General features: G+C 37.2%; 1 protein-coding gene across 3 annotated transcripts in view; it reads left to right on the top strand.

Moving 5' to 3' along the window:
* GPHN (gephyrin) overlaps positions 1-25,105 on the top strand; it is a 740,280-nt gene that overhangs the window by 467,225 nt on the left and 247,950 nt on the right. For all 3 annotated transcript variants that reach the window (XM_007987015.3, XM_073011087.1, XM_073011088.1), the window contains exons 7-8: positions 2,319-2,591; positions 3,853-3,951. In XM_007987015.3, coding sequence (XP_007985206.1) covers positions 2,319-2,591; positions 3,853-3,951 — 372 coding nt within the window. The remainder of the gene's footprint in view (positions 1-2,318; positions 2,592-3,852; positions 3,952-25,105) is intronic.

Below are 25,105 nucleotides of genomic sequence, written 5' to 3' on the forward strand. Positions count from 1 at the left end.
AATCACATCAAGAAATGGTCTTGACTCAGGAGGTTGGAAACAAGGAATGGAGGGCTCCTAGTTTCCTCAGGATTTTTGCATAAATCATTTAAGAGTTGTAGAAATAACCCAAGAATTAAATGTGTATGTGTGTGAGTATGTAGGTTTTCTCTTGGGGAGGAAGGGATGGAAAAGAGGGTAGTATACAAGTTTTTAGAATATATTTATTTATTTATTTATTTTTAGAGACAGAATCTCACGGTGTCACCCTGGCTGAAATGCAGTTACACAATCATAGCTCGCTGCAGTTTCAAACTCTTGGGCTTCTTTCCTATCTTTTCTGTCTTTCTCATAATGCATCTTTAAACTACCAAGTTGTATATTGAAATTTTACTTTTTAAAAAATGCAGTGCATGCTTTTCTTTTTTTTAAGAGAATCTGAATCTGACCATCCATGCCTGTCCTCAATCTTTTTTTTATTATTTTTCCATAAGTTATTGGGGTACAGGTGGTATTTGGTCACATGAGTAAGTTCCTTAGTGGTGATTTGTGAGATCCTGGTGCACCCATCACCTGAGAAGTGTACATTGCACCATATTTGTTGTCTTATCCCTCAACCCCCACACTCTTTCCCGTAAGTCCCCAAAGTTCATTGTGTCATCCCTATGCCTTTGCGTCCTTATAGCTTAGCTCCTACATGTCAGTGAAAACATACGATGTTTGGTTTTCCATTTCTGAGTTACTTCACTTAGAATAATAGTCTGTAATCTCATCCAGGTCATTGCAAATGCTGTTAATTCATTCCTTTTTATGACTGAGTAGTATACTATGATGTATCATAGCTTATCCACTCATTGATTGATGGGCATTTGATCACGATTTTGCGATTGTGGATTATGCTGCTATAAACGTGTGTGTAAGTGTGTTTTTTGAATAATGACTTCTTTTCTTCTGGGTAGATACCTAGTAGTGGGATTGCTGGATCAAATGGTGGTTCTACTTTTAGTTCTTTGAGGAATCTCTGCAGTTTTTCATAGCTGTTTCACTAGTTTACATTCCCACCAGCAGTGTAGAAGTGTTCCCTGTTTACCACATCCATGCCAACATCTACTGTTTTTTGATTATTTGATTATGGCCATTCTTGCAGGAGTAAGGTGGTATTGCATTGCAGTTTTGATTTGCATTTCCCTGATCATTAGTGATGTTGAACATTTTTTCATATGTTTGTTGGCCATTTGTATATCTTCTTTTGAGAATTGCCTGTTCATGTCATTAGCCCACTTTTTGATGGGATTGTTTCTTTGTTTTTTCTTACTGATTTGTTTGAGTTCGTTGTAGATTCTGGAATTCAGTCCTTTGTCAGATGTGTAGATTGTGAAGATTACAAAACACTGCTGAAAGAAATCATAGACAACACAAACAAATGTAAACACATCCCATGCTCATGGATTAGCAGGATCAAGAATGTGAAAATGACCATACTGTCAAATGCAATTTTCAAATTCAATGCACTTCCCATCAAAATACCACCATCATCCTTCACAGAGTTAGGAAAAACAATTCTAAAATTCATATGGCACCAAAAAAGAGCCCGCATAGCCAAAGCAAGACTAAGCAAAAAGAACAAATCTGGAGGCATCACGTTACCTGATTTCAAACTACACTGTAAGGCCACAGTCACCAAAACAGCATGGTACTGGTGTAAAAATGGGCACATAGATCAATGGAACAGAATAGAGAACCCAGAAGCAAAATAAAAAACTTACAGCCAACTGATCTTCAACAAAGCAAACAAAAACATGAAGTAGGGAAAGGACACCCTTTTCAACAAATGGTGCTGGGATAATTGGCTGGCCCTATGTAGGAGAATGAAACTTGATCCTCAACTCTCACTTTATGCAAAAATCAACTCAAGATGGATTAAGTACTTAAACCTAAGACCTGAAACTATAAGAACTGTAGAAGATAACATTGGAAAAACACTTCTAGACATTGGCTTAGACAAGGGTTCATGACCAAAAACCCAAAAGCAATCGCAATAAAAACAAAGATAAATAGCTGGGACCTAATTAAACTAAGGAGCTTTTGCATGGCAAAAGGAACAGTCAGCAGAGTGTATGTTTTTATAGCACTGTAGTTCCTTAGCTTATGGAGAATACTGTAATATATGTTATGCTTACTTCATGGCATATTGCTAAGACAATGTTTTACATATGATTCATTCTTGAGATTGATGGAGGGAAATGCAGATCCAAAATCACAAAACAATTTGATTGCCACCATCTTATATAATTACAAAAGTGCTTCATCTTAATTTTTTTTCTTTCTCTTGCATACAGGAATGCTTTCAATTCATACTGCCAGCTCTACCTCATGCCATTGACCTTTTACGTGATGCTATTGTAAAAGTAAAGGAGGTGCATGATGAACTTGAAGATTTGCCTTCCCCACCACCCCCTCTTTCCCCTCCTCCTACTACCAGCCCCCATAAACAGACAGAAGACAAAGGGGTTCAATGTGAGGAAGAGGAAGAAGAGAAGAAAGACAGCGGTGTTGCTTCAACAGAAGATAGTTCCTCATCACATATAACTGCAGCAGCCATTGCTGCCAAGGTAAGCCTGATGAGAGATACTCAAGAGGCCTAAAGGACCCACAGGTAAATGTACTGGTTTCATCTGTTTTCTATCACATCCCTCCCTACATTTAATACTTCTTCAGAGAACCCTAAAAAAAATAACTGGGATGTCCATGACACTTCACTACTATGTTTCCTTCTTGATATAGATTCCTTGAAGGCACTGAAATTTATTCTGAGTTCTGAGGCATTACTGATGAGCTGTTGCCTATTGAAGTAATAGCTACAATGATATACAATGTGACATTTTAGAACTCTTTGGAGATGTCATTTTTGTGGACATATTAAATATATAAGGTTTATATATTCAAAATATCAAAACTTCACAAATTCTTGAAGGAACAGAAAACTGAAGGTAAAAGACCTTAGATGATTCAAGAAATTAGTTGGGAAAGATTAATAAAGATTTTTAAAGGGACAAAGCTTTTCAGCAATTGTTGAATTTTTCTTAACTAATAACTTATTCAAATATTGCTTGACCCAAATTACCCTAGTGGCAAAGATAGGAAATGGATATATTTGCATCTTTAATTTAATAAAGTAATAAATATTAGGACAATACCAAAGTATTACAAATTCTCTTTGGACAACTCCACGGGTAAATATACTACCATGAGTTACTTGAGTAAATTTAACTGTCTTAAAGTTATAGAACATGGTTTATTCTTCATACCTACTAAAGTCCACCTAGTATGCCTTAATATCTTCAGAAAGTAGTATATCAATTCTGGAGATGATGATTTTTCATTAAGAGCATAAAGATTGAAAATTTAATTGCTATATGAAGTAATTCTCAGAGTTTTATGGATTATCCAGTTATTTTGGCTATGAGCATAGTGAGGTATTTTTTTAACAACATATAGATTAGAATCATTGAGAAATCCTTTTGAAGTATCCATTCAGTGACCCAGTAAGTGCTTACTTAAGGCTAGTAAGTATATAAGTTTTGTGTGTTTTTTTAATGAAACTAATTGGTGAAATAGGTGCATTTTTAAATCATTATATATTCCTTTTCCTTTACTCTGAATTAAAAGAGTAAGAAGTGCCATAAATTTCAATCTTAGGAGAGAAGCTTATGGCATTTAAAATCTAAGCTGATTCTGTCATTCTACATTTGGAAAATGTTAGCATTTCATTTTTCCATTTGTTTTTACCTTTTTTCCTTTTTAGTCATTTTGTTTGTATAGTTTCATGTTTTCCTGTCACTATATTCATAGTTGTTATGTGTTGTGCATTAGAAGCATCCATTCTACACCAGTCCTGCTGTTGTCATGGCACACGGTGAACAGCCCATCCCTGGTCTCATCAATTATTCCCATCATTCAACAGATGAACGGGTAAGACAAGAGGCTTTTGCATTAATGATTTTCCAAATATATATTCTACTTCCTGTCCTTGGAGATAGGCTGTAACATATGGAAGATGTGTTGTTTTATTCTGATAGATTTTCAGCATTGCTTTCTTGTGAAAGTGTAAGTGCCATTGAGTATATCCATCAAGGAATTTAATAGAGTTTCTCCTGTGACTAAAGTATTCTGCTATCATTAAGATTCTGTCATTTGTGACAATGCACTTTTCTCAAATGACTAGCAAGAAATTCATTGCTCAGAAGTTATTTTTGTCTTACCAATTTCATCAGATAGCTTTAAATAAATTGCCTGGCTTAAAATTACCTCTTAAGAGAATCACTTTGAGTCTTAAAATCTAGACAGATTGGTCAAGCAAATAGTTGATTTGTATTAACCTTCCTATTTTTTCTCATGATTTTGCATCTTTTTTTTTTTTCTTCATTCATTGGGCTCTCATTACAACCATTTGCAGAGTTGAATTTTGATATAAATTCTTTGATTCCTCATCATAAGTAAACTTTTTAGGTGCATATTTGTTTATTCAGTCACTGGCTCAATGATAGCTTGCAAAAAATGCCAGGTTGTAAAAGATTAAACTGATACATAAAAATCATTAAACACTGATAATTTAGACATTGGATGTAAAAAAAAAAAAAAAAAAAAAAAAAAAAAACTGATCTAAGTCCCTAATATGGATATAAAATGAGGGACAGAGAAGAAAAAGAAATAATAAAGGCTTTAAATACTTAGGAACCAAAACACCCAAAATTTGGAGAGAAAAAAACCAACAACTTAACATCCATAGTCTCTTACAAGATACTACCAAATGAAGACTTTTTAAAAATTTTAATTTTGTGGGGTACATAGTAGTGGATATATTTATGGGGCATGTGAAACATTTTGATACAGGTATACAATGGATAATAATCACATCAGGGTAAATGGGTATCCATCACTTCAAGCATTCATCATTTCTTTGTGTTACAAACATTCCAATTGTATTCCCTAATTTATTCTAAAATGTACAACAAATTATTGCTGATTGTAATCACCCTGTTGTGCTGTCAGAACTTATCCATTGTATCTAACTATATTTTAAGGTACCCATTAATCATCCCCATTTCCCACTCCCCCTCCCCACCCTCTCCACCCTCTGGTAACCATCATTCTACCATCTTTATCTCCGTGAGTTCAATTGTTTTAATTTTTAGCTCCCACAAATAAGTGAGAACATGCAAAGTTTGTCTTTCTGTGCCTGGCTTATTTCATTTAACAGTGTCCTACAGTTTCCATGTTGTTCCAAATGACAAGATCTCATTCTTTTTTATAGCTAATCAGTACTCCATTGTATATGTGTACCCCATTTTGTTTATTCATCTGGTGATGGACACTCAGGTTGATAATGCTGCAGTACACATAGAAGTGCAGATATCTCTTCAATATACCGATTTCCTTTCTTTTGGATATATACCTAGTAGAGGCATTGCTGGATCATATGTAGTTCTGTCTGTAGTTTTTTGAAGAACCTCCATACTATTCTGCTTAGTGGCTGTACCAATTTACATTCCCACCAATAGCGTACAAGTGTTCCCCTTTCTCCGCATCCTCACCAGCATTCATTATTGCCTATCTTTTGGATAAAAGCCATATTAACTGGGAAGAGATTATATCTCATTATAGTTTTGATTTGCATTTATCTGATGATCAATAATGATGAGCACCTTTTCATGTACTTGTTTGCCATTTGTATGTCTTCCTTTGAGAAACATCTATTCAGCTCTTTTACCCATTTTTAAATTGAATTGTTGTATGTTTTTTCCTATGGAGTTGTTTATATAGTCTGGTTACTAATTCCTTCTCAGATGCATAGTTTGCAAATATTTTCTCCCATTCGTTGCATTCTCTTCACTTTCTTGATTGTTTCCTTTGCTATACAGAAGCTTTTTAACTTGATATGATCCCATTTGTTTGTTTTTTCATTGGTTGCCTGTGTTTATGGGGTATTACTGAAGAAACCTTTGCCTAGTCCAATGTCCTGGTGAGTTTCCCAATGTTTTCTTTTAGTAGTTTCATAGTTTCAAGTCATAGATTTAAGTATGTAAGTCTTTAATCCATTTTGATTTGATTTTTATATATGGCAAGAGATAGGTATCTAGTTTTAATCATCTGCATAAGGATATCCAGTTTTCCCAGCACCGTTTATTGAAGAGACTGTCCTTTCCCCAATGTATGTTCTTGACCCCTTTGTCAAAATGAGCTCACTGTCCATACATGGATTTGCTTGTAGGTTCTCTATTCTATTCCATTGATCTATGTGTCTGTTTTTAGTTCCATGATGAAAATGCTTTTTCAGCTACTATAGCTCTGTAGTATAATTTTAAGTCAGGTAGCATGATTCCTCTAGTTTTGTTTTTATTTTTGCTCAGGATAGCTTTGGTTGTTCTGGGTCTTTTGTGGTTCCGTATAAATGTTATGATTATTTTTTCTGTTTCCATGAAGATATTTTGATAGGGATTGCATTGAGTTCATAGATTGCTTTGGGAAGTATGGACATTTTAACAATATTGATTCTTCCAATCCATGAACAAGGAATGTCTTTCCTTTTTGTGTGTGTCCACTTCAGTTTCTTGCAAAAATGTTTTATACTTCATCATAGAAATCTTTTACTTCTTTGGTTAAATTTATTCCTATGTGTTTTCTTTGTAGCTATTATAAATGGGATTACCTTCTTAATTTCTTTTTCATATTGTTCACTGTTGGCATATAGAAATGCTACTAATTGGCCAGGCGTGGTGCATCACGCATGTAATCCCAGCACTTTGGGAGGCCAAAGAGGTTGGATCACCTAAGGTCAAGAGTTCAAGACCAGCCCAACCAACAAGATGAAACCCCATCTCTACTAAAAATACAAAAATTAGCCTGGTGTGGTGGCAGGCTATAGTCCCATATACTCAGGAGGCTGAGACAGGAGAATTGCTTGAACCTGGGAGGCAGAGGTTGCAGTGAGCTAAGATCTTACCACTGCACTTCAGCCTACGTGATGGAGCAAGACTCCATCTAAAAAAAAAAAAAAAAAGATATGCTACTAATTTTTGTATGTTGATTTTGTATCCTGCCACTTTACTGAATTTGCTTATCAATTCTAATGGTTTTTTGTTGGAGTCTTTAGGTTTTTCTAAATATTGTATCATCTGCAAGGGAGGATAATTTGATCTCTTCCTTTCCAATTTGGGTGCTTTTTATATCTTTCTCTTGTCTGACTGCTCTAGCTAGCACTTCCAATGCTATGTTGAATAACAGTGGTAAAAGTAAGCATCTTTGTCATGTTCCAGGTCTTAGAGAAAAGGCCTTCAGTTTTTCCACATTCAGTATGATACTAGATGTGGGTCTGTTGCATATAGCTTTTATCATGTTGAGGAATGTTCCTTCCATACCCAGTTTTTTTAGGGTTTTTATCATGAAGCAATTGAATTTCGTCAAATGATTTTTCAGCATCAAGTGAAATGATCATATGGCTTTTGTCATTCATTCTGCATATATGATGTATCACATTGATTGATTTGCATATGTTGAACCATCCTGCCATCCCTGGGATTAATCCCACTTGGTCATGATGCATGATGTTTTTAATATGTTGCTGAATTTGGTGTACTAGCATTTTGTTGAGGATTTTTACATCAATGTTAATCAGATATTGGCCTATAGTTTTCTTTTTTTGATGTGGCTTTGTCTGGTTTTAATAGCAGGGTAATACCAACCTTGTAGAATGAGTATAGAAGTATTCCTTCCTCCCTGTTTTTCAGAATAGTTTGAGTAGGATTGGTATCAGTTCTTCTTTAAATATTTTGTAGACTTCAGTGGTGAAACTATTGGTTCTTTTCTTTGCTGGGAGACTTATTATGGCTTCAATCTCATTACTTATTGCTGTATTCAGGTTTTGGATTTCTTCATGGTTCAATCTTGGTAGGTTGTATGCATCTAGGAATTTATCCATTACTTCTAGGTTTTTCAACTTATTGGCATATAGTTGCTCATAGTAGTCTGTAATGATTCTTTGAATTTTTGTGGTATAATTGTGATGTCTCCTTTTTCATCTCTGATTTCATTTATTTGGGTATTCTCTCTTTTCTTCTTTGTCTGGCTAAAGATTTGGCAATTTTGTTTATCTTTCTTAAAAAAAAACTTTTCATTTTGTTGATCTTTCATATTATTTTTTGTTCGTTTTAATTTCATTTGTTGCTACTCTGATCTTTATTTCTTTTCTTGTACTAATTTTAGGCTTGATTTTCTCTAGCTTTTCTAGTTCTTTATCATGTGTTGTTAGGTTGTTTATTTGTAGTTTTTCTACTTTTTTGATGTAGGTGCTTATTAGTATAAACTTTCCTCTTAGTACTGTTTTGCCTATCCCATAGGTTTTGGTGTTTTGTGTTTCCATATTCATTTGCTTCAAGAAATTTTTAATTTGCTTCTTAATGTCTTCAGTGACCCACTGGTCATTCAGGAGCATATTGTTTAATTTCCATATGTTTGTATCATTTCCAAAGTTTTTTTTTATTGATTTCTGGTTTTATTCTGTTGTAGGTTAGATAAGATATATATTATTTCAGTTTTTTGAAATTGTAAAGACTTGTTTTGTGGCGTAACATATCGTCTGTCCTTGAGAGTGATTCATGTTCTGAGGAGAAGAATGTGTATTCTGCAGCCATTGGATGAAATATTCTATAAGTATCTATTAGATTTATTTGATCTGTAATAGAGATTAAGTCCAGTGTTTCTTTTTTTTTTTTTTTTTTTTAAGACAGAGTCTTGCTTTGTTGCCCAAGCTAGAGTGCAGCAGGACATTCTTGGCTTACTGCAACCTCTACCTCCAAGGTTCAAGCGATTCTCCTGCCTCAGCCTCCTGAGTAGCTGGGATTACAGGCACGCGCCACCATGCCCAGCTAATTTTTGTATATTTAGTAGAGACGGGGTTTCACCATGTTGGCCAGGCTGGTCTCAAACTCCTGGACCTCAAGCAATCCACCTGTCTTGGCCTCCCAAAGTGCTGGAATTATAGTCCTGAGCCACCACACCCAGCCTCAATGTTTCTTTATTAATTTTCTGTTTGGAGAATCTGTTCAATGTTTAAAGTGGTGTGTTGAAATCTCCAGCTATTGGTATATTAGGGTCTGTCTCTCTCTTTAGTTCTAATAATATTTGTTTTATATGTCTGGATGCTCTAGTGTTGGTTGCATATATGTTTACAATTGTCATATCCTCTTGCTGAATTGATCCCTTTGTCATTATAAAATGACCTTCCTTGTCTCTTTTTATAGTGTTTGTCTTAAAATCTATTTTTTCTGATATATGTATAGCTACTGCTACTCTTTGGGTTTCCACTTGCATGGAGTATCTTTTTCCATCCCTTTATTTAGTCTGTGTGTGTTTTTATAAGTGAAGTGTATTTCTTGTAAACAACAGATTGTTAGGTCTTGTTTTCCAATCCATTCAGCCATTCTGTGTCTTTTGATTGGAAAGTTAAGTTAATTTACATTCAGTGTTATTATTGATAAGTAGGGACTTATACTGCCATTTTATTATTTGTTTTGTTTTGTTTTTTTCTAGTTCTTTGTGCTCCTCTCTTCCTTCCTTCCTGTCTTTCTTTTTGTGAAAGTGATTTTCTCTGGTGGTATGTTTTAATTTCTTGCTTTTTATTTTTTGTGGAACTATTGTAAATTTTTTGGCTTGAGGTTACCATGAGCCTTGCAAATACTATCTTATAACCCATTATTTTAAACCAATGACAACTTAACTCTGATTGCTAGGAGTTAAGAGCAAGGAGACAACTGATAAAAACTCTACACTTTAAATTCATCCCCCAACTTTTAAACTTTTTATTTTTTCTATCTATATTTTATAATACTATGTCTCAAAAAGCTGTAGGTTTTTTTGTTGTTGTTGTTGAGACAGGGTCTCACTGTATTGCCCAGGCTGGAGAGTGATGGTATAATCACGGCTAAGTGCAGCCTCGGCCTCTTGGGCTAAATCAATCCTCACATCCCAGTCTCCCAAGTAGCTGGGACTATAGGCACGCAACACCATGACCAACTAACTTTTGTATTTTTTGTAAAGACAGGGTTTCACTATTTTGCCCAGGCTTGTCTCAAACTCCTGGGCTCAAGCAATCCACCCACCTTGCCCTGTCTAGGCGCTAGATCACAGGCATGAGCCACCATGCCTGTAGTTACTATTTTTTAGATCATCTCTTAGTGGTCCTACTCAAGATATGAAATGAGTAATATATATATCACACTTAACAGTGTTATAATATTCTGTATTTGGTGTGTGTATTTACTGTTACCAGAGAGTTTGGGGCCTTCAGATGATTTCTTATTTCTCTTTAATATTCTTTTCTTTCAGATTGAAGAACTCCCTTTAGCATTTCATGTAAAATAGGTCTGCTGTTGATGAAACCCCTCAGCTTTTGTTTATCTGGAAAAGTCTTTATTTCTCCTTCATGTTTGAAGGATATTTTCATGGGATATAATTTTGTAGGATAAAAGGTTTTTTCCTTCAGCAGTTTAAAATTTACCATGCCACTCTCTCCTAGCCTGTAAGGTTTCCACTGAGAAATCTGCTGCCAGATATATTGGAGCTCCTTTATATGTTATCTGTTATTTTTCTCTTGATGCTTTTAGGATCCTTTCTTTATCCTTGATCTTTGGGAGCTTGATTATTAAATGTCTTGAGGTGGTCTTCTTTGGGTTAAATCTGCTTAGTGTTCTATAGCCTTCATGTACTTGAATATTGATGTCTTTCTCTATGTTTTGAAAGATCTTTGTTAATATCTCTTTGAATAACCTTTCTACCCTGATCTCTCTCTCTCTCTCTCTCACACACACACACACACACACGTCTCTCTCTCTCTCTCTCTACCTTTTCTTTAAGGCCAATAACTCTTATTGCCCTTTGAGGCTATTTTCTAGATCCTATAGGCGTGCTTCATTATTTTTTATTCTTTTTTCTTTTGACTATTCTGACTGTATTTTCAAATAACCTGTCTTCAAGCTTACTAATTTTTTTCTGCTTAATCAGTTATGCTGTTGAAAAACTCTGGTGTATTCTTCAGTTTGTCAATTCAATTTTCAGCTCCAGAATTTCTGCTTGATTGTTTTTAATTATTTCAGTCTCTTTGTTAAATTTATCTGTTATGATTCAGAATTCATTCTCTGTGTTATCTTTCGTTTTGTTGAGCTTCCTCAAAACAGCGATTTCTAATCTCTGTCTAAAAGGTCACATATCTCTGTCACTACAGACTTGGTCACTGGTGCCTTACTTACTTAGTTCATTTAGCAAAGCCATGCTTTTGTGGATGGTTTTCATGCTTGCGGCTGTTCATCGATATCTGAATATTTATTCTAATCTTTGAAGTCTGGGCTTATTTGTACCCATTCTTCTTGGGAAGGCTTTGCAAATACTCAAAGGGAATTAAATGTTGTTATCTAAATCCGGTCACTGAGGCCATGTGTGCATTAGGGGGCACCCCAAGCCTAGTAATGTTGTGACTCTTGCAGAGGTGCTCTGACTCTTATAGAGGTACTGCCGTGGTGGTCTTAAATAAGATCCAGGAGAATTCCCTAGATTACCAGGCAGAGTCTTATTTTTTTCCCTTACTTTCCCCCAAACAAGCTGAGTTTCCCTCTTCGCGCTGAACTGCCTGGAGTTGGGGAAAGGTTAATGCAAGCAGTCTTGTGACCATGACCATTGGTACTGTGTTGGGTCACTCCTAAAACCAGTACAGTACTGGGTCTTGCCCAAGGCCTGTGGCAGCTATTTTCTGGCTGTTGCTGCTGTTTACTGAAAGACCAAGGGATCTTCAGTCAGCAGGTAAGGAATCCTGCCAGGACCAGGTCTTTTTTTTTTTCAGTGTAGTAGGTCCCCTTCTGGCCCAAGGTGGGTTTAGAAATGCTGTCCAAGAGCTAGAGCCTGGGATGGGAGGCTTTAGGAGTCTTCTTGGTGTTTATTTTACCAGGTTGCAAGACAAAGTCCTCTTTACTTTTCCTTCTCCTTTCCTCAAGCAGAAGTCTCCTCTCCCTATGGCCATTATCACTCTGCCAAAGATTTTATTCAACTTATTAATTAATGGGAGAACTAGTAAGCTGTTATAACAATTCAAACAAGAATGGAAAGGACACAGACATATGTCAACAGTCATGAAGGCTGGAATGAATTTATAAATAGAAAAGTTGTGCGAGATATACAGGCCAATGATTAGTTGCTCTTGATCAGGACTAAACTTATTTGCATTTCTATGGGCAGGAATCATTACTTACATTATTATTAGTTTTCTTCCACTTGCAAAGTTGTAAAATCGTGTAAAACAATGAAAAGTGCAGATAACTCAGAAGGATATACAAGTCAGGGCATTCTAGTAATCTTCGTAATCTCGAAGATAATTTTTTTTTCAAGACAGGATCTTGCTGTCACCCATGTTGGAGTGCAATGGCACAATCACAGCTTACTGCAGCCTCTACCTACCAGGCTCAAGCAATTATTCTGGTTCAGCTGCCCAAGTAGCTGGGAACTACAGGCACACAGCACCATGCCCACCTAATTTTTGTATTTTTTGTAAAGATAGGGTTTCATCATGTTGCCCAGGCTAGTCTCAAACTCCTGGGTTCAAGCAAGTCCGCCCTCCTCCACCTCCCAAAGTGTTAGCATTCCAGGCATGAGCCAGAGTCTGGCCTCAAAGATAATTTTTATTTACCACAAAAAAATGTATTTGATCTCATTAGGTTTGGGATGATTCATTATATAACTGGAGCAAGTTTTTTTTGTTTTGTTTTGTTTTTGAGACTGAGTCTCGCTCTGTCACCAGGCTGGAGTGCAGTGGCACGATCTCAGCTCACTGCAACCGCCGCCTCCTGGGTTCAAGCGATTCCCCTGCCTCAGCCTCCAAGTAGTGGGATTACAGGTGTGTGCCACCACACCTAGCTAATTTTTGTATTTTTAGTACAGACAGGGTTTCACCATGTTAGCCAGCATGGTCTCTATCTCTTGACCTCGTGATCCAGCTGCTTTGACCTCCCAAAGTGCTGGATTACAGGCACGAGCCACCACGCTCGCCGCAACATTATTAATTAACCAGATATCCTCCTTAAGTTTGTTTTACGAAGACCACAAAATTATTTTTTGTCTGGAAATTTTCTTAGGGAATCTCAGATTCTATTAGGTGGTTACAAAAGTAATTGCGGGTTTTGCCATTACTTAATACTTTTAAAGGTCTCTATTTTTGCCAACCCAAGATTACTAAACGATGCCCAAGAAGCTTCACCATCATCATCATTTTGGTAAGTTCCTCCTTCTCCAGGTCACCAAAATTGTATTCCCACATGTAAGTGATCTTCCTTACCACATAAAAGGCTGAAACCTTCTGCTCCAGGTACTAGGTTCGTTTTTCTGGGAGGGCTTTGTAAGCATTGGCTTCAGGAGTACAACCAATATTTTTTTCTTCAAAGTGGTAGTGATATTTTATTAGATGAACATCATTCTCAAATATACCTCCAGGTAAGGCCTTGGTTGCACAATCAGTTTGTACGATTATATCCTGTTTAAAAGGAATACATTCTTATTCGGAATGCAAATAACTATACTGTCAAGAAAATTTAGGAAATTACTAAGAGTTTCTGAATTCTGAGGAAGTCAGAATCAAATATTATTTTGAAATGTTTCATATTAGTTTAAGAAATGAGAGCCTACTAAATTGTGTGGGTTACATATAACTTAAAAAGAAAAAGAGCTTCCTCATATATCCAGAAAACAGAACATTTAAAAAAACCAATGTCAATAATATTCCAAACAAATAGGAAAAGAAATTTCCTTCTGTATTCCTTTTTCCATGCTGTGTTGATTCAGTCCTATGATAACTAATTATTGTTCAAATAAGCCTTGACTTAGCAGTCTGCTTTCATGAAACTTTCTGTTTCTGGCCTGAAAGACTTTTAGAAATTCTAACTCAGTCCAATGTTTAGGTCTAAAAGTTGTGTAAGCAGAAGTCTACTCATCATGAGTCTATTCTTTCAAGTATTAGTACTTTGAAATATTGGGTACAATTCTTTCCATGAGGCTTTTGAAACTATCTCTGTTGAATACACAGACTCTGGCCTGTAGCTTAATAAGCATCATCTTCAGGTAAGCATCAAAATTTGTTCATAGATGACAGACTATTATTAATTGTAACCAATAATATCAAAATGCAAGAGGTTAAAATTCTCTCCACTGGGGAATAACTAGTTCAAAAGAGTTTTGATCAGTATCCCCTTAAAGTAAAAACATTATAGACAAAACTCTTGCAAATATGGTCAAATGATTTTTGACCAGGGTACCAAGGCCATTCAGTGGGGAAGACAGTCTTTTCAAAAGATGGTCCTGGGAAAACTGGATATTCACTTGCAAAAGAATTAACTTGGACTTTTATCTAACGCCATATACAAAAATTAATTCAAAATGGATCAGAGACCTAAAGCTAAGACCTACAATACAACTCTTGGAAGAAAATATGAGTCTAAACTTTATGACATTGGACTTGGCAGTGATTTTCTTGGACATGACACCAAAGGCACTGGCAACAACAGCAAAAAGTACACAAATTAGACTGCATGGAAATTTAAAATCTTTGCACATCCAAAGATTCTATGAACAGAGAAAAAGGCAGCCCACAGAATGGGAGAAAATATTTGCAAATTATATACCTGGTAAGGGATTAATATCCAGAATAAACAGAGAACTCCTAAAACTCAACAGAAAACCAACCTGATTCAAAAATGAGCGAGGGTATTGTTGTAGAAAAAACAAACAGGTTCTTGTCACAAGACCAGAATAATTTAGGCATGTGGACACATTGTAGGGTGAGTAGGGCAGGATTTATTGGGTGAAAAGGAAAAAGGGAAATGGGAACACCTGGCAAAGCCAGAGAGTGTCCTACTAGCAGGTTTCCCGCCCCACAGATTTAATTGCAGGCCACCCCACACTCAAGTTGAAGACCCTAGGCTCCTCCCCTCTACACAAATGGTGCAAGCTTCCAAACTTCCCGTAGCTCCACCCCATCCTCCCAGTGCTCAGGCCAATCAGAGATTCTCCAGGGATCCCCCGCCTTATCTGCCTCCTGCATCTATCATTCCCCCACTGAAGACGTACATTTAACTGCCGCTAAAATAAGGATAAGGATGAAGACCAGTCTTAACTGCTGCCTGCTGGTAAGGGGCAATGTTTTGGTAAACAGCAGTCAGATCTCCCTCAGAGGCATATCTAAGGGTCCCCAGTAAAAGGGACCATCGGCCAAGCCTCCAGTTGCATGACTGTTTGGAGGTTGATGGCCTGAAGGTGACAAGAGACAAACCAGGTTATTGGAAAACTTGTATCAAAATGAAACAAGGAGCAGGTGAGGAGAGCTCAAAAATCTCGTGTCCTTTGACCAGTCTGTACAGGGAGAGAGGGACCAAAAGCTTGACTGGTGAGAAAAACTTTTACCCTTTTGCTAGCATGCCAGGCTTTTGGGTTCCTGTCCCCTGAGCTCAATCCTAAGCCAATCAGTTTAAGGTTTGGGAAATTAACTCTTCTCAGTTTGGAAGATGTATCCAGTGGGAGTGTCCCATAGTATGGAGACATAGTTACCTATCTGGGAAGAGAGGACAGAGGAGGAAAAAGGAAAAAAAAAAAAAAAAGTGTTTTGTTGTTTTTTTTCAGAGGAGTCCCAGTGGTTCAGGGTGCAAGTGAAAGGGATACAGACTGAAGATGAATGACTACTCATCTAGAAAGAGGGGAGCAGGTGTCCCTAGTTCCTTTTTCTTCCTATACCCAGGGTGTGTGAGGGAGGGAAAGCAAGGTGTTCCTCTTTCTTTCTGCCATCCTTGTATCCCAGTGACTGCAACAGGGTGCCACCCATAGGTTTTAAACTGGCTTTCACCCACGTTAACAGGGGGGCCTAAAGGGTGGGAGTATCTGCTGTTAACCACGTACACCCTATCTCCCCTGCTGTCAGTAGCCTTGAATTCCCTAGACCTCATTTATGTGACAGATACTAGCATGACCTTTATCCATGAAACAAGAAGCTTGGCTTAACCGGCAGGAATCAGTCATGCTTACCTGCATTGTGCCTTTTAACTTCCATTACCGTCAACCTCTGGATCCCTCGGATCTAGTGTTCTTTCCTAGGACTTTGACCCATACCTTGAAGTTGAGTTTGAGACAAAAATGTGTCTCAGGGTGGGGAGGATTTGCATGGACTCCTTATCATAAGCTGAATGCTAAGGTGAAGCTGTGGAATTGAGTCCTCCTCCAACAAGGGAGAGAAAAGAATGTCTCATGACACGCCCAAATAACTGGTGGCTATATTTATGCTTGCTAGGATTTGGGTGCATGGTGCTTGGCTTTGGTTAGCTCCCTTGGTCTTACTTTCCCAAAAAGGAAACCTCCAGGTGATGGGCATCCTATTTATTCCCATCACCTGGCAGGATTTGCAGGATAATTGCTCAGAACTAGAATATCGATCCAGATTTCTGTATTACCCATCCCTTTGTTCCTTCTGAGTTACAGCTGGACATTGCTGGAACATGCAGGGTTGGTCTAAAATGTAGGTTAAAACTTAAAAACAACTAGGAGTTTAGAATGCAGTGACAAGTGTATAAATTGTGAAACATAATTTCTGTCTCTCCAGTTCATATTTTTGTTTAAAAAAAAAATCATGATAGGACTGAGTTGTTTGCAAAATAGTCTTATATATGGCCTGATTATTTGCATAAAGTATAGCAAGAATAACTATTTCTTAATAGGCCTTTTAGACTGGCTTTGATAGAACTCTGTTCCACAAGGAATCTCAGATATGACCTTTTAAAGCAAAGCCCGTGGGTTTTGTATCCTCAAATACCTGTGAGTTGGGTGATCCTCTCCTCTTAAGGTCCGAGGATAAACTTGGAGATCCTGGGCCTGTTAGAAAGAGACATTCTTTACTGACCACAGGTCAGGAACCCTGTACAGGGAGGGACTGGGTAGACAAGGGTATGAGGCCAGTTTTCTCACTTGGCTTTTATCAGCTCTGCAAGTCAAGTTTGATTCCTGAAAGGGAAACACACCCTTCCAGTCAAAGCTTTGGTAAAACAACTAGTTTATCCAATTGCAAAAGAAAATGGACTTTTAGTGCACTGATCCAAACAACTGTATTGCCTTAAGTTAGGAATACTCATAGATACTTTCCAAATTCTAGAGGAACAAGGCAGAGAGAAACAAACATTCTCCAAATTTTGTTCACAGTATTCCTTACTTGATTAAGGACTGTAAATAGTTCAAAATCAGTTTCCATGAATCTGAAAAATAAAACAAGGATCAGCAATGTTCCAAAAAACTCAAAAAGATTGCTTCAGTTTTCTGCATTTAGTCCATTTAGTTAATTATTTTTGTTGTTGTTTGTTCTGAGACAGTTTTGCCCTTGTCACCCAAGGTGGAGTGCAATGACATGATCTCAACTCACTGCAACCTCCACCTCCCAAGTTCAAGCGATTGTCCTGCCTCAGCCTCCCAAGTACCTGAGATTACAGGTGCCTGCCACCACACCCAGCTAATTTTTGTATTTTTAGTAGAGACAGGGTTTCACCAGGTTGGTCAGGCTGGTCTCAAACTCCTTACCTCAGGTGATCCACGCGCCCCAGCCTCCCAAAGTGCTGGGATTACAGGCATGAACCACTGCACGTGGCCCCATTTAGTTAACTCTTTTGTTGCTTAATATTCATGAACATTTTATTTCTTTTTGAGTCCTGTACATTTTTCCTTTGTTCCAATGTCACAATCTCCAAAGTTATTAGAAAACTGCATTTGAGAGCACCTGTTAAAGTCCTATAGGTGATTATAAACCATCTTTGGAAAAGGATCAAAACAAGACAAAAACTTTCTGAATAACAAAATGTCCAGGGTAGTTACAGTTAGAATCACCATTGACAAAGGAGTTTGGTTATCCCTGTGGTTTATAATAACTTGGCATAACAACCTTAATTATGATTGATAGCATATACTTTAGACATTAGAATTTTGGAAATTTCATACAATTTTGGGACATATATTAGTATTATTCCCCAAAATATAACCTTAAAGAAGATGAAACACCATTTAGCAATCCCATGTAACTAAATATGCCAAATAATCTTGCTTACTTCTTTTCTGGATGCCCCAGGGGACCTCTGTAGCATTCAAAAAGCCAGATATCAGGAAAAACAATTTTGAAACTGAAGTTTGATTTTGGGAAGCCTATTGAATATATCAGAGGATTAAAACAACTGCTGTTATGAAATAGAATTCCAGATTACCATAAATTATTTATTTTGCCAAAATGATGACTCAGATACTTTAAAAAAGCAAAAATCTATTATAACCTTTTACAAATTTTGCAAAAGAGCAGATTAGTGCCTTAAGAGTATCTTGTTGTGCTTTTATTTCAATGATCAATTCACTGAAAAACCATATAATGCCTTTTTGAATTAAGTCAATATGTTTACACATGGAATTTTTTTCAAGATTAATTTTTACAGTCCTTCTACCACTTGTTTGAACTTTGAGCTTTGGTTTATCTAATTCAAAACAACCCTTTAACCCTAGGCAAGAATTTACATTTTTATGCCTTTTTATAATCTTTTACTAAAAACACATTTTATTAGTTTTACATACCTCACATGTAAATTTATTTCCAGTAGTTTGAGTTATATGTTATAATGGTAAATTCATTGCAATTTTTTACTTTAATGTAAAACCTGGTAAGTTGTTTTCATTATGTGCTAGGTGCTGCCAAGGTTTAACTCCTTCCAGCATAATTAAAGATATGGTTACTTCTACATGTCCCCAGCCTTACCAATTATGGAGCAGGCAAGTCAAATAGTTCTTAAAACCCAAAAAGCAGTTTATAAACTTAAAACATTTAGCAAACCTAGCACCTGACCTGCATAATTTAGTCTACCTGTTTATATTTTGATGACATCTGCTTTTTACCAATATTCTTTAAGGGTTGTTTTTATTTCTCAAAGATTAAAGTCACATGAACTGAAAGGTACCATACCTTTTATCCTCCCTTTAAAAAAAATTTTTGATCCAAGCACTTATCTTCCTTTAGGCCAATTAATTAGAACTCTTTTTATACACATCACACACACAACACATATATAACTACACAGACAGGCAAAACAAAACCCAGTCACCGTAAGATCTTTTGGTTACCAATCTCCTAATTGAATTATTGGATATAGCCATTTAAGAGATAGGGCTAGGAAAACATGCAGCTTCTAAAGCCTAATAAACAGGCATAGATGGGGCAAAAACAGATTCTGAGAGAGATCTATCCACTTTTAATTCCTGGAGTTCCTTGAAAAAAATAGAGGTCTCTCCCGCTCATGCGTGCATTAAGGGTGGCAAGACAAATGGAGAAAAATAATTCGGTCAACTGAGAAAAAAACCTTTTTCCAGCAAAACACGATCCAAGAAAAGAAAAACATGAAGGCCTTTTGAATATACCTATAATTTGAATACCCACTTTTAATTAAGCTGAGCACTCTTTAAGAAGGTACTTTTTAACTCCCTTATTACCTGACTTTAGTCATGCAAAGTGGCCAATATTTCTGGCTTTCAAACTTTACTAAAGGCTCAGAGAAAGGAAAATCCAAGGCAGTTCATGGAGGGGAAGAGAATCAATAAATAGCAAAGGTCACAGAGATGTTAAACTGGAAGGGACTCATTGAACCTCAGGCCACCATTGTAAAATGGTAGATGCTAGAACAAAACATTGCCACATGGTTACAGGCTTTGCTCCGAAGGACAGGACGTAAAGCAAGATGGAGGCCTGCAGCAAAATTTGCTACTGACCATAGGAAAGTCATGCAAATCACACCAGATTGGTTACAGCTTAAGACCAAACTAACAAATGCTTTTTCACAATTAATACTCTACAGAGAATATAAACAGTGATCCCCATTATTCCTGGTCCAGCAAAATGTCTTCCAAAAGGAAAAAAAAAAAAAACCCTAACTTAAAAATGAACTCCTGACTCAGTGGAGAAAAGGGAAAGACAGCTTAAATGCAGGGCTGTGTTAAATGCTAATAGGGTGGAGAAAAGAAAAAGATGCCTGGGGAAGAACTTCCTATTCTTATGCAAATAGATTCTTCCACCAGTGAGAAAAACTTAATTGCTTTCCTACAGAGTGGAAACCCTTTAGCTGGGGAGGGGAAGGCTCTATGAATGCAAGGCAGAGAGCATTAGCCAGCCTGCCATTGGGCACGCTTGGGCCATGCATCCCAGCCCTGGCAGGGAGAGGAGTGGAGGAGCTGCCATTCTCTGGTCCATCTTGCACATGCCTGCAGCTGTTGGGATGGGGTGGTGCACAGTTTCCTCTACCCTCTGAAGAGGTCTGAGGAGAAAGAGAGAACCGAAAGGAAAAAAGATTTTTAGATCTGCTTGGTACTTATCTTTTCTCAAGCCCCATGTTGGGCACCAAAAATGTTGTAGAAATAAAAAACGGGTTCTTGTTACACAACCAGGATAATTTAGTTGCATGGACACATTATAGGATGAGTAGAACAGGGTTTATTGTGTGAAAAAAAAGCAGGGGAGAAACAGGAATCCTCAGCAAAGTGAGAGAGAGTCCTGCTAGCAGGTTTCCCGCCTCACAGATTGAATTGCAGGCCACCACACATGCGAGCTGAAAAGCCCAGGCTCCTCCCCATTGCAATGGTGCGAACTTCCAAGCTTCCCATGGCTCCACCCCATCATTCCAGTGCGCAGGGGGTTGGAGATTCTCCTGGGACCCTCCACCTTATCTACCTCCTGCATCTATCAGTATGAGGATGCAAAGGCATAAGAATTATACAGTGGACTTTGGGACCTCGGAGGGAAAGTGTCAGAGGGGGTTGAGTGATAAAAGACTACACACCGTGTACAGTGTACACTGCTCAGGTGATGGGTGCACCAGAATCTCAGAAATCACTACCAAATAACGTATTCATGTAATCAAACACCACCTGTTTCCCCCAAAAATCCTATTGAAATTAAAAATAAATAAATAAAAACAAAAGTGAGCAAAAGACTCGAATAGACATTTCTCAAAGAAGATTTGCAAATGGCAAATCTTGAATACCACAATTTTAAAAAGGAAAAAGAAAGCAATGTAAACAGGGAGAGCATTAACAGTTCTCCAGGGACTTTACACAAAGCATACAATTTTTAATATGTTTACATTAATAAAATTTTCTCTATGGAAATATGACCTAGGGAAGACTGGGCTTCTTTTTTGATATTACCACTCTTTATCTGTGCTTAAAGAGCAAACTTTTGTGATTTTCTAGTGGCTTTCTGGGAAATGTCAAAGATAGTTTTATTTCTTTTTTTTTCTGGGCCTGTGGACTTTGTAGATAAGTACAAAACAGTTTTACATTCCCTGCAATTTTTTTTAATTTATTGTATGTTTGGGATCAAATTTTGAGTTATCAGAGGAAACTTAGACATGTGATTTAAATAGGACCGTGGATACTTGAGAAATAGTTTTTGATTAATCAAAATGATAAATTTTTTTTTTAGAAGCATGAAAGGTAATACAGTTGTTAAGAAGTGTGGAACTGTTGTTCTTTGGGGTTTTTTCCTTAAATATCCAAATACATAATAAAGTTAACATATAGGAGAGGAAATTATTCTGGTAAGACACAGAATCTCTGCTATCTAGGCAGATGATGTAGATCATAGGTAAAGGCATTAATCACCAAAGCAGCCAAGAAAGCCATCAAAATTAAGTGAACTTTGTTGATATGTTAACACATTTGTTTTTTTCTTTTTTTGACACAGAGTCTCACTCTTTTTGCCCAGTCTGTAGTGTGGGACACAATCTCGGCTCACTGTAACCTCCACCTCTGCAGTTCAAGCGATTCTCCTGCCTCAGCCTCCTGAGGAGCTGGGATTACAAGTACACACTACCACACCTGGCAAATTTTTGTATTATTAGTAGAGACGGGGTTTCATCATGTTGGCCAGGATAGTCTCGAACTTCTGACCTCAAGTGATCTGCTCGCCTTGGCCTCCCAAAGTGCTGGGATTACAGGCATGAGCCACCATGCCCGGCCTCTTAACACATGTTATAACTGGTATGGTTAGGCTTTGTGTCCCCACCCAAATCTCATCTTGAATTGTAATCTCCATAATTCCTATAATCACCACTCGTCAAGGGAGACTCCAGGTGGAGATAATTGAACCACAGGGGCAGTTTCCCCCATGCTGTTTCATGATAGTGAGTGAACTTTTGCGAGATCTGATGATTTTATAAGGGGCTCTTCCCTCTTCGCTTGGCATTTCACCTTCCTGCCACCTTGTGAAAAAGGTCCCTTACTACCCTTTTGCCTTCTGCCATGATTCTAAGTTTTCTGAGGCCTCCCCAGCCATGCTGAACTGTGAGTCAATCAAACGTCTTTTCTTAATAAATTACCCGGTCTGGGGTATTTCTTTATAGCCTTGTGAAAATGGACTAATTCAGTAACTTATCTTCAGAGTCTGGTATTGTAAGTCAATAGAAATAAACTTCACTTTCCAAGTTTTATTCCTCACAATGTTCTTTCAAATATTCTGGAACAAACTGACACATAATTTTAGGACTGCAGTTTTTTCTCAAGCAGTCCATGAGATGAAACTATCTTTATGATAATATTATGACATAATGTATGTTTTACGTTGACTCACCAAATTTTTTTTTCTGACACTAATATGTATATAACATTCTGCTAGATGCTGTGTGTTTTTAAGTGGTTAGATATGACCTAGGCCCTGCCTTTAAGGAAGTCACAATATAATATAAGAGAAAATATATTCTTTTTTTTTTTTTTTTTGAGACGGAGTCTTACACTATCGCCCAGGCTAGAGTACAATGGCATGATCTTGGCCCACTGCAACCTCTGCCTCCTGGGTTCAAGCGATTCTCTTGCCTCAGCCTCCCAAGTAACTGGGATTACAGGTACCTGCCACCACACCCGGCAATTTTTTGTATTTTTAGTAGAGACAGGGTTTCACTATGTTGACCAGGCTGGTCTCGAACTCCTGACCTCATGATCTGACCACCTCGGCTTCCCAAAGCGCTGAGATTACAGACGTGAGCTACTGTGCCTGGCTGAGAAAACACATTCTCAAATGAACCAGTTTTATAAGTATATTATGACTGTTAATATTTTCATAGATAAAAAACTAGTCTGCTACTCTGAATGCCATTTTAGGAAATTCTGTGAGACTTACTGGTGACTCTTCTAGATTCACTTGGCATTGTAAATTCCCAAGGACAACTTGGTCTAATCAGCTATCATCTTTCATCTTTCACCTTAATTATTTCAGTGGCTGGTCTCATCAGTTCCACCCTAGCTCCCTTCAATTCAATCTTCAACTCACAGCCTGAGTCAACTTTTTAAAATAAAGTAAATCATGTCACTTCTCTACTTGAACCCTTCGATGGATTCTCATCACATTTATCGTTACTAAAACTCCTTGAAATGTTCTGCTAAATTCTATATAATCCGGCTCCTCCCTGCTTTCTAGGTTCTTCTCTTACCATTTCTCTCTTGTGCTTTATTGATTACTGAGCTCCATATAACTTTTTCTTTCTTCAGGGAATATGCTGTCCCCACTACTTAAAATGTTCTTAAACCCACTTTTTGCCTGGCTAACTCCTACGCATTCTTTCTGTTCTGGTTTATCTCTTTCTCACAGAAGGAATTCTCTAATCCACACTGCCCACCTAAATTATGCCTGCAGCTATTCTCTATCATTGCACCTTGTTATTTTCCTTTATAGCACTTACAGTTACAATTATATACTTATTCATGTGTTTACTTAATTTATCCGTAGAACTGTAGGTGGGAAGATCCATGAGGACACAAGTCACATCTCTTTTATTCATATGGTCTATCCAGCACCCAGCACAAGTTGGCACATAGTGTAGACTGTATAAATTTTGGTAAATATATCCCATGAAAAGATATGATGCATCATTCATCTTGATGGAATTCATGTCTATTAACTAAGTTATTAAGACTGAGATTTTAAAAAGATATATTTCGCCATGCCTATGATGTATAAGAATCATTCTGTGTAAACAGTGGTTTATACCTGTAGTCTCAGCCACTTGGGTGGCTGAGGTGGGGGGATTGCTTGAGGCCAAGAGTTCAAGACCAGCCTGGGCAACATAGTGAAACCCCTGTCTCTACAAAAAGTAAATTTAGCTGGGTGTGGTGGTGTGCACCTGTTGTCCTAGCTATTTGGGAGGCTGAGGTGGGAGAATTCTGTGAGCCCAGGAGTTTGAGACTGCAGTGAGCTGTGAGCACACCACTGCACTGCACTCCAACCTGGATGACAGAGCAAGGCTCATCTCTCAGAAAGGAAAAAAGAAACTTTCATGAAATAGACAAGTAGTCACCATATTCTGTTCCTATCGTAAGTAAATATATTAAGTGACTACAGTAATGATAATAGAGAATCATTTTTGAATGCTAACCATAAAACAAACATTCTTCTATGCATTTTATAAGCGCCATGAGAAATTAATACTGGAATGCAGGTTTCAGCAAGATTATACCTTTTTATTTTCCTAAAAGGCAATTACACGGGAAACCAAATAATGATAAGGATGGATTACTACCACTGAGAGCAACAAAAATTCTGAAACTTTTAAAGCAATGAGAGAATAATTTTAGTAAGTGTAAATATTCCTTGTAAAAAAACAAGCTTATATGAATATTTAAATTTTTAAGTTTATAAAAAAGATCTCTTTATAGTCATACTTCGTATATTTGCCATCTAAGTGGTTTTTCATTGTAAATATGAATCATGAATTTTTATAGATTTTTGTATTATGAATTTTTATCTAAATTTAGGTATTCACATTTTTTGTTAAATTTCATTTTGTTGGATTCAGCCCATCAGTCTACTAAGAGGTCTTTTTAAAATTTATATCAGCTATCTAGTATATTACTTGTCTTTTGTAGCTTCTGTCACCAGCAAATATGTTAAGCATGCTTTCATTCAAGTCACTGATAAAACTGTTTTTTAGGCTAGGCCATTTCACATACTACCAGAAACCCTGCTGGTTGTAATTGCTTAACTAACTAA

The sequence above is a fragment of the Chlorocebus sabaeus genome, chromosome 24, assembly GCF_047675955.1.
Source record: "Chlorocebus sabaeus isolate Y175 chromosome 24, mChlSab1.0.hap1, whole genome shotgun sequence".
In the NCBI taxonomy this organism is placed as follows: domain Eukaryota; kingdom Metazoa; phylum Chordata; class Mammalia; order Primates; family Cercopithecidae; genus Chlorocebus; species Chlorocebus sabaeus.